Source organism: Ciconia boyciana, chromosome 1, assembly GCF_034638445.1.
Source record: "Ciconia boyciana chromosome 1, ASM3463844v1, whole genome shotgun sequence".
NCBI classification, from domain to species: Eukaryota; Metazoa; Chordata; class Aves; order Ciconiiformes; family Ciconiidae; genus Ciconia; species Ciconia boyciana.
In genome coordinates, this window is record NC_132934.1 from 146,299,817 (window position 1) to 146,314,744 (window position 14,928).

A 14,928-nucleotide genomic window follows, 5' to 3' on the forward strand; every position below is an offset into this window, starting at 1 on the left:
GAGTGTTAGGGGAAATATATCCTTATTACAAAGAACATTATTTCCAGATTTAAAAAACAAATAGCTGTGCAAGTGATACATTCTTCTTGTCTGCATAAACTGAATAGCAAAGCAGTTTAATTCAGTTTTCTTGAAAGTTTAATTTATACATTCAGCAAGAATTTTTGAAAGACAAGATTATTTCATAAAATAATTTCTTTCTCAGTTTTGTACAAATATGTTTAGTTATTCCACAGAGGGCATATTCCATTTAGAAAAAAGCAGAACGCAATTCGAGATAACAGAAGAGGGCTAAGCTTTGGAAAATACATTGTTGCCTAAATTCATCTTTGGAGTAAGCTGGCACAGCTCAAATATCAGAAATAAAAGCCTTTTCCATTGCATTTGACTTGTTCTTTCATTCTTAATAGGCACAAGTGAAGAAATTTGGCAGTAGAACTGCACACACTTACTCTCCAGTGCTGAATTGTTGTAATTCACTTTTCAACTCTTTTTTCATGAAATCATACAGGAAAAACCCTATGACGAGCAATTCCTATTTATTACTCTTTGGCCGTGACTAAGCTGTGAAGTAGATGTGCCCCGCAGAGTCCCAGCTCACCCATACTGGGGACAGTGACACAGCTCACCCCACTCCTGAAGGCCCAGGTTCCTTCCAGGGGAAACCGAGGAGGTTGATACACATCCAGATGCCACCCCAGCCCAGAGCAGGACAAGGCCAAGGTGTTTACTTTGAGCCAGGATCTGGGAAATGCTCCCATCTCCCACAGTTCACATGCCATCAATGAGTAATGTTCTCCCACACAAACGGTTCCACTGACTGCAGAGAGATTTAAATTGTTAGGTGTTGTGTAGTGCAAGGCAGTGGCATTTAAGTATTCCAGCCTGGAATTGAGGCTTATTGAAGCATCTTCCAAACTATGGGACAACACCTACTGTTCAGGCAGGAGCACATGCTGTGAGGTGGCTTCTTCTTCTTCTTCTATCATTTAAGTTCTCAGCCAGGATTAAGGAGTGTGTGGGCTTCTCCAAGAAATGTAAGATAGATGGTTTCTTCAGGAAATTTCAACACGGTTTAGCAAATCCATGATAACAGAATGAGCTCTAATCATTATTTTCCACCTTTACAGAAAACGACAGTCAATATAACTGGAAGTGATTTATGTATAAAATGTCTGTGGTCTCACCTTTGACAGGTAATTATTAGGTCCTCTGCACGTCAGGTAAACTCCGATAAACTGTTTACCAAAGTAAGGCAAAGGGCCTGATCCTGCGACCATGCAACTCCACTGTTTGCAGGTAGTTCCGTATTCAGTGACGACAAGGAGCCTCTCCATGTAAGTAAAATTGGTCAGATTTAGAGGTCCGGGCACTAAGTCCTGCAATGGAGACCAGAAAATGATGCTGAGCCATTCAGGGTAAGAGTCAGACTTGAGTGTAAGCAAATAAAACAAGCATGGAAGACCCTCCAGGGCAAACAGAATGGCTCTGGAGAAGATGCTGTAAAGATGGCTCTGAGTTTCTCGTTCATGTAGGGAAAAGCCTCACACTGGAGGCTTTTTGTGGAAGTTTGAGGAAAGTAAAAAGCAACTTCTTGTGATTCTTTCTTTTTCTTGTTTTTTTTTTCATGTAACTTGAATGTTTGATATCTGAGGGGAAGAAGTGTTAAGTAATGTTCATATTGAACAGAATCCAACTTTACAATTGCAAATATTATCATAAATAATAATGTGTGATAAAAAAGTTTGAGCCTGTGCCACCTGTAGGATGCAAGAATGGTTGGGAAGAGAATTGACCTTACAGGTACTGATTCATACCTGCCAAAACCATGGTAGCATGTGTACATATGGGACCAAAAAGGGCAAGTCATCACCTGGACTATCTCCTGATGTGTCATCATCAGCCTACACGTCATCCTCAGGCACCTGGTTGAGCAAGATTAGTTTGGTGCATTATGCTGTGTCACTGATGTTGCAAGAGTTACATCTCATCTTTTATTCTGGTGAGACTAGTTGGTAAATTGGTAAATTGTTGGTAAATTGATTCCTAGGGAGAAGCCTTGTCCAGATGTGTTACCCAGCACACATCCATCTGCCACAAGTGTCAATGGCAGGCTTTATCATCATAAACCCAGGAAAAGAGTCGAGGACAGTGAGCAAACACTCAACTGTAGGGCTGCAGGCAGTCTCCCTCAGTCATTAACAGTAAGACTCTACCATGCCGCTCATTTCATGGTCACTTTGCCTTGCCACAGGGGGAATGTGCACTCATATCCAATGGTTAGAAGATAAGTTCCCCAGGTGTGCACATCCCGACTAAGAGCAGTTGTGTTTGCTAGTCCTGACAGCATGTTGGGCTCACCTCCCCTTGACTGGATATTCAGCCTCCAGGAGCCTAGCACTGCATTCATTGTACATCTCTACGGCCATAGGAAGAGGCTGCAGCTGAGAGGGTCTGTCTTGCATATGCAGAAAGATCTGCCAGTTGCCAGGTGGTTTTCGCTGTTTTGGAGGTGCTCAGTGAGTGAATCACTGGGGATGCCCAGTGCAATGTGCGTGCACTTCACTGCACTGTGCCCCTGTTGCAGTTGGTGAGGAAATCTTGTTGGCTCCCACCTGTTTGTGGGAATAGCCTGCATGCAAGAAAATAAATAGCCACGGGGCTTTAGGAAGTTTTGCCTTCCAGTAGGGTCTGCAATTTTTCACTGGTTTTGATCCACAAAGGGCTGGATTCATTGCATTCAAATACCATTATCCCACTTTTAAAAACAAAGAAATGACAATCAAGGAGGTGTGTGGCTGCTCAAAGCCACATGGGAAGCGTACATGAAAACAGAGATCCAAATCCTCACCTTGGCTCAGGATAGCACTGTAACCAATAGATGGGCATGCCCCTCCCTTGCTCCTCTTTACCAGCTTCCAGTCACCTGCTCAGTCCCGTGGCTTCTCTGTGGCCACTGAGAATTTGCAAATTTCTAATGCCACAGCATCAAACAAAAAGCTGCAAAAAGGAATAGATGCATGAGGGTTTTTTTTGGAAATGTTTAGGAATGAAGGGGACAAAGAGAAGTTACACAGGAAGCCCAGAGGGCTCCCCAGTCCTGGACCAGACCCTCACCTCAAAGTGAAGCAGAAACTCTCCTTTCTGCCTTGAACAGAACATGGGGCTGGTGCTCCATAGCAAAACAGCACCTAATTTTGAAACATCCCAATTCACTGTATTCACTCAGTGTGTACCTTTCTGAGCAACAGTGAGGGTGCGTCATGCACATACATGTGATCAAGTGTGTGCATGTGTGCTTTCCAATTAATTCTTCCAGCTTTTGTGGTGATTTTTTTGGTCTCTCTAAAAGGATAACCAGTATAAGAATGACATTTTGCAATCAAATGTTGAATGTATTTTTTATTTAAACATTAAGATTAAATTACAAAAGCTTCTGGAACAAGGAAAGGATGCCAAGAGGAAAGAGCTGAAAACTCAGATTGCATTTTCTCATTCATTTTGAAAGCAAAAACACATTGGCAGCAGCAAGGCGTTTTATAGAAAAGTTTCAGATGGACAGTACAAAGACCTTTCTGTCAATATTGTCACTGAAACACCTTGCTGTCATGAAGCACATCTTTTTTTTCTGATCACACTTCTTAGTGTTGGCTGAGTGGTTTTTACTGTGGGAAACAAGTAATAATTATTGCAGAATTACTGTAATTCTTTACTGTTAATCTCTGCTAATATAACGCAATCTTCTCCTTGGGAAAATGTCCAAACATCATTTACTTTACCCTAATAAAAATGTCTACTGCTGCTGTTAAAAGTTTTATTTGCACAAGTATGTTCCTAATCTATGTTAATTTCATGCAATATATCTCTAATTTTTGGAATAAATACTGAGAATCATTCAAGAAAACTCATTGGAATGCAAAATCCAAACAAACTTCATATTTTCTTTTAAGGGCAAGATTCCACCACCTTTATTTACACAAGTAGCATCCTACTCCCTATGTCACTTCACTGCAAGCTAGAGGCTCAAGCAGTGAAAATCAACATAGCTCCATTAGGATTTACTGCATTGTATTAACTTCCAATGAAAATTGGGCTGAGCAGTTTTATCTGTGGAGTAATGCACTACCTATAACCAGTAAAGGTGCTCAAACATAGCCCTACGCTTAATAATTTGGCACATTTACAACTGGCGTTACTCAGTAACTTATCAGATGACAATAGTGGAGCTCTTCTGTAAAATATAGGTTAAGCCTACATTTGTATGACTGTACATCTGAAGTATAAAAACCACGATATGTAGTACACTTGAACAGTTAAAAAATATAACTTATTTTATTTGTAAACTATCAATGCAAGATACTCAGCAGCAAAGAAGCCATGTTCAATGTCTTCTGATCTTTTATAAAGATCTGTTGCTGTAAGTAATATAATCGTCTCTGAAACATCTGAGGTTACATGTAGAAACAATCAAGGCAATATTATTTGTACATATTATTAAACATGCAAAAAACTTCCTGAAGAATATTGCCCAAATGTAGAAAGTCGTCTGGATCTCAAATTTTCCTTGGTAGCATCTGCTTTGTAAGTATGGCTCACATGTGGCTTTAGAGTCCTTCAGTTTATTTTGGAGAATTGGCACCTTTAATAACAGGCTCCCTATTCAAATATGTGGCCCAGTAAACTAAGTTAAAAGTTCCAAACAGCACTGGAAAAATTATCCGGGACATTTTGTCAATCTTACTGATGCTGTTGTAAGTCTTTTTGCTTTCAGCGGGCTTTTCTTCTGCAGACTTCACTGGAGCAGATGCAGTGTTTGAGATGACAGATGGGGCTGAGTCCTTTGGCATGTTTGGTGCGGGGGTCATCTTCCCAGTGCTATAAGTATTAGTTGATTTATTTCCCAGCAATTCACGCTCTTTCTTCTGCAGGGTAAAGAATAAAACATTAGACTGCAGGAACAGAAAGTGGAAACATGTTCTCGAGACATTAACCCAAAAATCGAAGTACCCTAATCAATCATGCTAACAAATTCCTGTTGGCTATTCCGACTTTGACTCCCAAACAGCTGTTTCTGCTTTGATTTTATAGCCCTTACTCAGGTTGAACTTTCCCTCACACCAGAGAAAGCTAAGAGTGGCTGTCTGGACCCAGATCCCACCTGGCATGTGCATTAGCAGCTTCTTTTGTCAGGATGACGCGGTCCTGCACCTGCAGAGGTTGCTGCCCCACGGGCAGCTGCCAAGACACGAACCTCACCCTCCTGGCTGCAGCAAGGAGTGCGGTGAAGGGCTCGTTGTCCCTGCTAGCTTCCCCTCTTTGTATTGCTCTTTCGGGATGCCTGTGGGTACGAGCTCTCTCTAGGAGATCATTTGCTAAGCATCAGTCCTATTCCAAAATTTTAATTCCAGCTTGAAACTCAAAAGTTTGTGTTTTCACAGAACCGCTCTTTTGTCTCTTTTTTATTGGGGATACTGTGGTGGGACTCATAGAGCTCAATGTTAGCTTTGTCATTTATTTGGGACAGCGCATAGGGAGTGATCTGCAGAGATATATTTCATAGTATATGCCTGCTATTATCAGAAGTTTGGCCACTGAAATCCCATGCCACCTGTACTCAATGCCCTATATCCTTCTGAAAACAGTTCACTCCGTACAGATGGTGGAGACTGATAGTCTGTCTCCACGAAAGGAAGGCGGTGTATTTTCTTGCGGATATTCCTCTATAGGAAGGTGAAAGTATGTCACAAGGTCATTAAACACCTTTTTCATGAAGAAGCTGAAAATTGTCCATTCAGTTATTTGAGCCATGCTGAGTAACTGCTTTTTATTCTAGGTATTTTAAAAATGTAAGGTAAGCACCTTGATTTTAGCAGCTTCCAGGGCTTTTTTGCCATCCCATGCCCAACTCCTCTTGGTGAAATAGTTGACTGTTGCAAATTCAATCAATGCAGAAAATACAAAGGCATAGCAGACAGCTATAAACCAGTCCATTGCAGTAGCATAGGCCACTTTTGGCAAAGAGTTACGGGCACTGATACTTAAGGTGGTCATGGTGAGGACTGTTGTTACTCCTGTAAAGGAGATAAAAAAAAAGAGGCAGAGATCAGTTTGGTAGCCCTTACGAGATCCCTAACAAGTTATGAGCAGGCCCCAATTCAGCGTGATACCTAAGAAGGCCACATGAAGTCAGTCAGTGTTTGCATGTTACAGTCCGAAAGAGTAAGATACTTTGCTCACCAAGAAAAAAAGCAAGCCTCTGCCCTCAAGTGTTTACTTCTGTGGTGTTCTGATTAACTCTAGTTATAGTGTACCTAAATAAGTATTTTTAAGGGTAACACAAACCCAGCTGTTACATAAACCAAAACCTTACTGGTATTTTATCCCTGTACACTGATGCATGATATGTATAGAGTGTCCCTCATTAAGTGGTACATTATAAAACCAGTGAGCAACCCGTTTAGCAGTAATTTGCATAATAAAGTAGGATTAGGGACTCTATTTTCTCACATGGAGTTTTTATGTATGAAATTGTTGGCTGTTATTGATTTCCTTGGCTGTAGCTCCTCCTTTCACATAGGTCAGTAAATGACAGAGCTGCCACTACTTTCATCTGTGGAAAGATGCCCCCAGTAGGACAAAATTCAACTCTGTTACAGCTTTGTAAACCTAGAAAGGATACCACCGGTCAGCAAAGCAATGTATTCTCCCCATAGAGTTTGCTGAACTGATTTTTGATCAAAGCTGCTGACTGATTTGAGTAGGTTTGTACAGAAGAATGACTCTTTTAAGAACAAGCTGAACAAAGTTTTACATAATAAACTGTTCCCGCTTCCCTCCTTTTTCACCTAGTGAAAATTTTGTTTTTCATCAGCCTTCACTTAAGACTGTGTTTATTTTCTGCAATCTTCTAGTGATAAATTGAGTAATTTAAGAGACCCCAAAGGATTTTTCCATGATGACTTCTGTAGTAAATATATGTTTTCTAAATGCAAAATCATATTAATTTGTTTGATGGTAATAAAGATAATTGTCACTAATTAACCTCTACATGGTTTTTCCAGATAAACATCTTAAAACAGAGATAAACAAAATGTCTTGAACTGAAATCTGTTTCAAATGCTTAGCTAGAGTGTACACTAAATACGATAATACGTATCTTTTTTTGTTCTAAACCATCCAGTATTTTACCCAAGTGGAAAAAAAACCCACAAATCACACCAATCTGATTCTTCTGTCCTTAACCTTCACATAATTGATTCTTGAGCAATTTTTGTCTTAACTTTACCAAAAAACCCCAGACAATTTTTTTAAATGGATTTTGAGTTTAAACTGGAAGAGAACAAGGGAACGTCTAGAACATCCTAAGCAGAAATAAACATTAGTGCACTGTGGTTTTGTTACAGCAAATCACTTCCACAAGCCAGATCGTTCTTTCCCATGTGCTGGGAGAAAGTGGGATACTCACCAAAGACGGTCCTAGCAGGGACAGATTCTCTGTTTAGCCAAAACGACACTTGTGATAAGATCACAGTCATAATGCAAGGAAGATACGTCTGGATGACAAAATAACCAATTTTTCTTTTCAGGTGAAAATGGGCTGTCATAATAGTATATTCGCCTAGAAGGAGAAAAACGCGCGTATGGGTAAAATAAGGGAGGCTTACTGATTTAGGGACTTAAGCAGGCCAGCTCCGCCCCCCCATTTGAGGATACCATTCAGACATTCTTAATTGCATGAAAAATGTCTGGATTTCTGCTCTGTGGAAAACGAGGACTTGAGACAGAGATGCTGCTATATCCTGCTAGTCTTCCCATTCAGTCCCCAAAAGCAGAAGACAGTGACTGACTGCTCCTACTGCACTGAAAAGCTGTGGTCCTTTTATGCACCTGGGATGTCTTGATGTTCACAGGCTTAAAAAATCTGGATTGCTGGCACTGCCTGAGTCCTGCCTGGTTTTGACTCACTCCTACAAACTGTCTTATCAGAGTAACAATTAAGGACATCTACTCTTAGAAACCTGATTTAGCAGCAGGACTTAACCTCATTAGGGCAACTCATTAAGGCAACTGCCAAGCCATCAGTTTTCAAGAATGAGAACGAGTCCAGATGAACCTTCTGCACCACACTTTAGGGACTGCCTGTCCCACTGTTGGTGCTGCGAAAATTGCAGCTTTGCATACGGATCCTGGGCGGTCTTGTTTATCTGCATACCCAAACCCATCAGATTGCTCCTCCAGAAAAAAAAATCCCCCTAGTGCATGCAGTTTTCTTCCTAGGATTTGGTACACCTTAGCCCTTGGAAGGATAATCTGTTACTGGATAGACATTGTGCCATGGCTTGTTCACTTGTGCAATGAATATTGTACTGCCTGCATGGAGAATTCATTGAAAGCTGCCACAGCAGCGCTGAATTCCATGTCTTTTTATGTGCCAAATTCACAGCATTGCCTTAATCTGGCTTTTGTCAGGTCCTCTGAATTTCAATAAAAACCTAAAAAAATGCACTCCAAAATCAACAGACCAGCTGTCGCCTTCCCTAATGTTTCAGAAAAAAACAAAACTTAACTGGTTCTTTCAGACTGTTCCTGTAAAACCGTATAGTTGTTACTGAAGGCTATTCATTGGTGGTAACTGCTCCCCAAAGCCAAAATCTTGCTAGCTAAAAACAGGCTACTCTTTGCCTGGGAAAAATAAGAGTAAAAACAAAATGTAAGAATAAAAAACAACCAACCCCTTCAAGCCCTAACAGATCTCCACTCACACTGATATCAAATTAATTTAAAAGCATGCATCATTCAGCTGGGTACTGATGAATCAGAGTAATGCCTGTTCTGAAATATATAATGTCCTCCAAGAAGAAAACAAATATAGCTATAATCTCTGTTGCAAGACTTGACTGTTAGTCTTTATAGACCAGCCACAAAAGGAAAATATATAACAGACTGATTCTGCCTTGAGTGAATAGCCTGAGTTGATCTGCAGCCAGCAGTGCTAAGCAGTTAGATTTGGCAGATTATTTCTAAGTGACAATATGGCTAATTAGTGGAGAACAGGTCTACAGTGAAAGGGCTTTTGCAGGTATAGCTGCACTGATATGTTATGCTAGAGGAGCTCCGTTATTCTGGATGAAGTTTACAGACCTTGTTCATGCTGAGGATTTTAGACAGAAAGACTGGAATAGCACAGAAATACCTTACCTGACAGCCTGTCTCAATCTTTATGACTTTCTTTGGAGTCTGATTTTCTGGTGAAACGGTTCCCTGAAGAGGGATGTGGAGATGGACAGGGAACGCTGTGAAACTGGGGAGAAAATCCCTGTGAAGCAACGTCTAATTCCCTTCCATTTAGTGTAATTTTGAACCAGGGATGCTGAATATGCTGTGGTCTCAGGAGGAACCCCACTTGCTCTTTATTTCGGAGCATTCAGTTTGTGGATTACCCATAAAATATGCCAGGAGCAGCAGGGTCTGTGTGCCTGTAATCTGTTTCTGAGTTGCTACTGCGCTGGGATGTGTTTGAGTCACAGTTCCCATGCTCACTAAGGAGTGATGATGTGCATTATTGATTTTGACAGTATGCTTTCAGAGCCGGAATAAAAAAAATCTACACAGCTTCAGCAGAGCAACAGGATCCTTTTTTTTTTTCCTTTTGTAGATGCAGAAAACGAATGCCTACATTTTGACGGCCCTCCACAGCTGATTTTTACCTTATCATTTCCTTTAACCTATCAAAGCTCTCGTCTCCACTGAAATAATGATATCACCTTGATTTTGTATTTGCTCTTCCTCCAACTGATATCTTCTCCGATTTCCCATGCTGTCCTTTTCAAAAATGCCTACACTAGGAATGCTTCCTCCAGCAGACTTAGGGCTTAAGAAAACCCCACAGCTTGGTTTTTAATGCCCTGGGACCACTGCTTAAAGTAAAGCTAAAAGCTGCCCGAGTTGGCCTTTTGTTTATATAGAACAAAATCCTGGCTCTCTGGGAGTGGCGAAGCTCCCTTTTACTTCTGTTTATCCTTAGACCATAAGCTTTCTTGAGCAAAAGCTAATTTTTGTTATAGGTTTATGTAGCACTTAAAAGAGAATCCCGTTCCTGATGGGGTCCACTCATCACTGCACAAAACAATTTTAATAACAAATTTAGCACTAATGAAAAGCCCTAGAGCGGGAATGGCTGCATTTCTTCACAGAGCTATGCTACTGCACTGCTGCTGGTCTTAAGGGGTTTTTTATGCTTTAAAAGCTGCTATAGTATTTTTTTGGTATGTAGATGATGGAGTTCTGGAGATCATGCTTACAAATTTTCCAGGATCTTACATGCATTCTTCCATTGCCATTATGCTGGGTTCCAATAGAATATTTTAATGAAGATGGACCGGCTCCTGGGCTTGTTTGTTTACTGGATATACCTGGACTCAGGTGTATCAACAACTATTCTGGCAAGATCCTGACGTTAGGTCTGTGACACCACAGACCCTGACCATGCTGGCACCCAGAATATTTTGGCCCCCGAGAAATGCTTGTGTCCTTTTTATAGTGAGGCATGGGAAAGATTCATCTCAAGGAAAAATCAGAATTATTTGGTGCAAAATGAAGGGCTGAATGCTTCTTTTATTATTTAGGCTTTGGATATTTCAGAGCTCAGGCTCCAGCTGGCAGAAGACAAAAGAGTGGGTTTTTGTTTTGTTTTGTGGCACTGCAGATCCTAAGTTACGATGAGAGATTCTGGGTATGGGCAACAGAACTGGGCAACCATTTGCAGAAAGCAGCAAGATCCACTTGGACCCAAATGCCATATCTGATTGTTTTCAGCACTTGCACCACCAGGACACAACAGATGTTGGGCCTGTTGGAAGCAGTGTGAGTAGTCAAATATCTTTTCATTTGGAGGAATAACATTTGGGGATGTTACCACAAAAAAAAAAACCCAAACAGGTGATGCATATCAGAGCTATTTTCTGTGGCATGGCTAAAATGTTCCCAATTTCAAGAGTGGTTGGTGAATTGGGAGTGCCAGGATATCTTTTCTGAAAAGACAGCTAAACTTAGTGGCGTGCCTCTAAAATCAGCAGAATCCCAAGGGATTAGTGCAGGTCCAGCATTTCCGTTTAAAAAAAAATGTTAGAAAGGAGAGCATAAATGTCCTATGACATACACAAACATTTTGCCTATGCAACTGCAAGGGCTGTGTCATTTGACTTGTGTGTCAAAAAACCCACAAAAGATCCAAGCACCTGGATTTGTGCAATAGCTATTTGGTTTTTCTTTTTCATGTTCAACAATTCAATAGAAAGAAGAAATGCCTTAGACAGCTGTTCATAAGTAACCCTGATTACTGGCCTCCTACGAGCTTGATGAAGTCCAGAAAATCCATCGCTGACTGATGCTTTCCCTGTGCAAAATCGGATTTTTGTATTTTGCTAATCCCCAGTTACAATCTGTGTCCTGCTCTTTGTGATCCACCCTGCAATCAGAATCCAGCCAGCCCAGATGTAACCCGGGACATTAATATAAAATCTTGGTGTTGGAAAACAAGCATTTATTAGCCTAAATCTTAGGATACAGGAGGGAGGTGGTTACTGCGCAGAAACTTTGGGATTTGTCTGAAGAGTCCCCTGTTTCCTTGGGCTGAGGAGTACACAGGCAAAGCTGCAAACTGGAAGGGGCCCGGAGCTGACACGCTGGAGCACTCACTGCCTGGGCTGGATGGTTTTCTTGCTCTGAGGAGCAGGACGAGCTTGTAGGAGATGCCCCAGTACATCCTCTGGATCTTTTTCTTGGCAACGATGAAGGCAAGAGGGGAGCTGCCGTTCATTGCAGAAAACAACGCGGCTATGATGGTAAACTGGTAAGGAAAAAAGTGTCTTTGCTCTTTAACGGGAGATCGCATACTCATCCTTTTTCTGCAGCAGTGGCTGCTCTGACTCTGTCTATATGCTTCTCTTGACTTTAGATCTCTTTGCTTTAGCAACCTCTTTGTGTCTCCTGAAAAGGGCAAGGGAGGGGGTGAAGCTCTATTGGACGGAGATGGCAGTTGTGTTTTGTGGCTCCCCTGTACTGCCAGAGGCAAGCTTTCCCTCACTTGGTCTCCTGTTTGGAGAGTAAGCGGCAAGCTCAGTTGCCCCCCTCTTTATTTGCCATGTTTGGACAGTTTGAGCAGAAAGCTTTACACGCCTTCATGTTTCGGTCCAAAACTTTGTGTGTGAGTGTATGTGTGCCTGTTTTCACATCTCCTAAATTTCCTGCGGATAGCAACAGGTTCCTAACTTGTTCTCTACCTTGACCTCTACAATCCTGCCTTCGGCTCAGAGCCCATCCTTTTTCACCAGGGACACAGCGCATCACCAGAAGGCTCTGATGTGCGTTGCCAGCAGGAATTGCTCCAGCCGTGTTGCCGCAGGCTGCCCCCTTTCCCTTCCCCAAGCCCCGCGCAACCCACAGCGGTGGAAATCCACCTTCCCTTCACGGCAGGCTATTTTGCTGCCAGGCTGAGGAGCCCCCACGCTGGATGCCACTAATGCTCTCCAGGCGAGTGCATTGTGTAACCTGGTTAAGCCCCGTCCGCGTGACCTCTGTCCCGGCCTCGACCCCCCCGGGAGTCCCCCCGCCAATGCGCGCCCAGGGCTGCCCTTGCGTGGGAGCCTTAAGAAGCCGAGGGGCATGGCTCACGTGGGTGCCCAGCCTAGGATTATAGCTTCTTTGCCTCCCTAATGCTGCCACATCTGGCGCCTCCGCTTGCGGCCCGGGAGGAAATGGGAATCCTCGGGGTTTGCACCTCCTCTCCTGCCACGTGGTCCCCCGGACACGCTGCAGAGCCACGCCACAGCCCCCGTCTACCCTCCGCTTCCTCCCCCCGCGCGGTTTCATCAAGCAAATAATTTTAAAGCGATGATTGAAACGGCTCAAATGCATGGGTGGTGTTTGCCTCCCGGGGTGGTTCCTCCCACAGGGAGATAAGCCAGCAATAGCGCGGGCAGCCTCAGCGAAGGCAGTCGCCGCGAAGCTGCGTGCAGCTTCTCCAGCGCTCCCGTTAAATAGCAGGGGCTTGGATGCATCTTCAGCAACAGCCTTGCGAAGAGCCAGCATATAACCCTCTCAGTGTTTCAGAGCCTCTGCTGAGTAGCCAGGAACCTGCACAGGATCTCCCTAGCACCCCACGTCCCGCAGATGCTTCCTTATTCTCCTTGCAAAATAACTGGAGCATGTGGATCTCCCCTCCCACTCCAGCTATCACCAACCATGGGATGGAAATATTCTCCCTACCTGTACTGGTACTGATGTTTTCAGTTCCTACAGTTTGTCCCATCAGGTGGTACTGGTTAAGTCGTGAACCATCTTCAGCCACCACCACAGACGTTGTGGTGCTATTAGTCCACACATAGATCACTTCAGAATTGGGGTAGGCATCTGTCGACAAGGGGGGAAAAGAGACGGTGATGAGTAAAAAACACTGTGTAATATTTTAGTGGATCCTTAAATGATAAATGGTGGGGAGAGGGAAGAATGGAGGAGTGAGAGTGAATGGAGAAAAACAAATAAAGATGATATAATCATGTTCCCATATGCCCAGCTCAAAAATTATTGAAGCCTTCTAATGTAACAGATGTGTGGGATGGTTTCTCAAAGGCTGGAACAGTGGAGGTATAAAAATAATCCGTCACAAGCACTCAATTTGGGAAAGAGCAGCTCAGACCCATACTCACCTATCTGGCAGCTTCTAAACCCCAGCAATCTGCAAAAGGCATTTCACTGATTTCCCCCCTGAAAAGGACTCGGACACCTTAAGTGCCTGAACAACAGGGACCTTCTGTGTCTTGTCCTATGCCCAGGACAAAATACTAAGTTGCGGGGTCTGATGTGTGTGCACTGACTTTGGGATATGTACACGTGGATGAGGGGGTAGGTCTTGCGTGCAGGCGACGGCTGTAGATAAAGGCAGCTGGGATGTGAGTGCCTGTGATGCTGAGGAGCAGAGACAGGATTCAGGGGTGAGACTGCGTGAAGGAGAGCAGGAGTGGGGGGGTTGTGTGTACCAGAGCAAATGGGTGGTGGTGTGGAAACACCTGCACACCTGGAGATGAGAATGTGATAAGATTTCTCTCACAGTCATTTGGAAGTCCTAGGAAATAAAGGTGGTGGCAGTACTGACAACTCATTCCTTCCTCTATAATGTTGCTGTTATTTTTAATGCCTTAACACCTGGAGTAATTATGCTATTATGAAGGAATGTCAGTTTTCTTTTAGAAAGACAGTCAGCGCTGGTTTTATTTTTTAAGCCTTCTCTGCAGATAAAGTCTCAAAAAATCCAGAAGCCAACTATACATTTAAATATATTTTATTTAATTTAAGTAGATCTCCCACTTTTTACAGCACCCTGATCACTGAAAGCTTTCAGGTAACATTACTGCAGGCATGTTACAGTGGGCTGGAGTCCACTGTACTAAAATCTCTGGAAAGCAGGCAAGGCTTACTCTCCAAAAAGGAAGTGAAAAGCAGGTAGAGTTGGAAGCGGTCTGAAGTCAAATACTAATGTCTCACCTTCTCCACTCTGTAACTTGTAAGTTGGGGGTGCAGAATGTTTCCTTCTGGAAAAACTCACATCCTAGTTCAATGCAACCTGTGCAGGATGAAACACACAGTGGCTTTCCAGAGAGCCAAGGGCAAGAGGTTGGCTTGAAGGATCGTGTGTACTGGCTCCAACAGACTGCAAGTTTTGTTGGCTGGCACCCGTAAGCTGCCTTGGAAAGCTGCAGCTCCACAGAGGACTTAAAAATTTTCACAGACAGCGGGTCAACGTGAGCTTCTGAGGCACTGCAGTGGCAAGAAATATGCTAAGGCAGTCCCTGGATTCATACAACCAGGAATGTCAAGCAGAAAATGGGAAGTGATCCCTGTTCAGGTTAAGAGCATACGTGTGTAGCACAA

At 43.0% G+C, this 14,928-nt stretch overlaps 1 protein-coding gene across 11 annotated transcripts in view; it reads right to left on the reverse strand.

Annotated features, from left to right (window-relative positions):
- Positions 1–2,959: 2,959 nt before the first annotated feature.
- The window catches only part of GABRA5 (gamma-aminobutyric acid type A receptor subunit alpha5), a 58,776-nt gene continuing 46,807 nt past the window's right edge, over positions 2,960–14,928 (reverse strand). For 8 of the 11 annotated variants that reach the window (XM_072849627.1, XM_072849619.1, XM_072849620.1 and 5 more), the window contains 4 exons: positions 13,267–13,410; positions 7,466–7,618; positions 5,860–6,071; positions 3,385–4,922 (listed from right to left, as the gene is read on the reverse strand). In XM_072849627.1, coding sequence (XP_072705728.1) covers positions 4,620–4,922; positions 5,860–6,071; positions 7,466–7,618; positions 13,267–13,410 — 812 coding nt within the window. In that variant the 3' untranslated portion in view covers positions 3,385–4,619. Of the gene's footprint in view, positions 3,001–3,384; positions 4,923–5,859; positions 6,072–7,465; positions 7,619–13,266; positions 13,411–14,928 lie in introns of those variants that run through there. The other 3 variants (XM_072849629.1, XM_072849628.1, XM_072849630.1) reach the window with 3 other exon arrangements.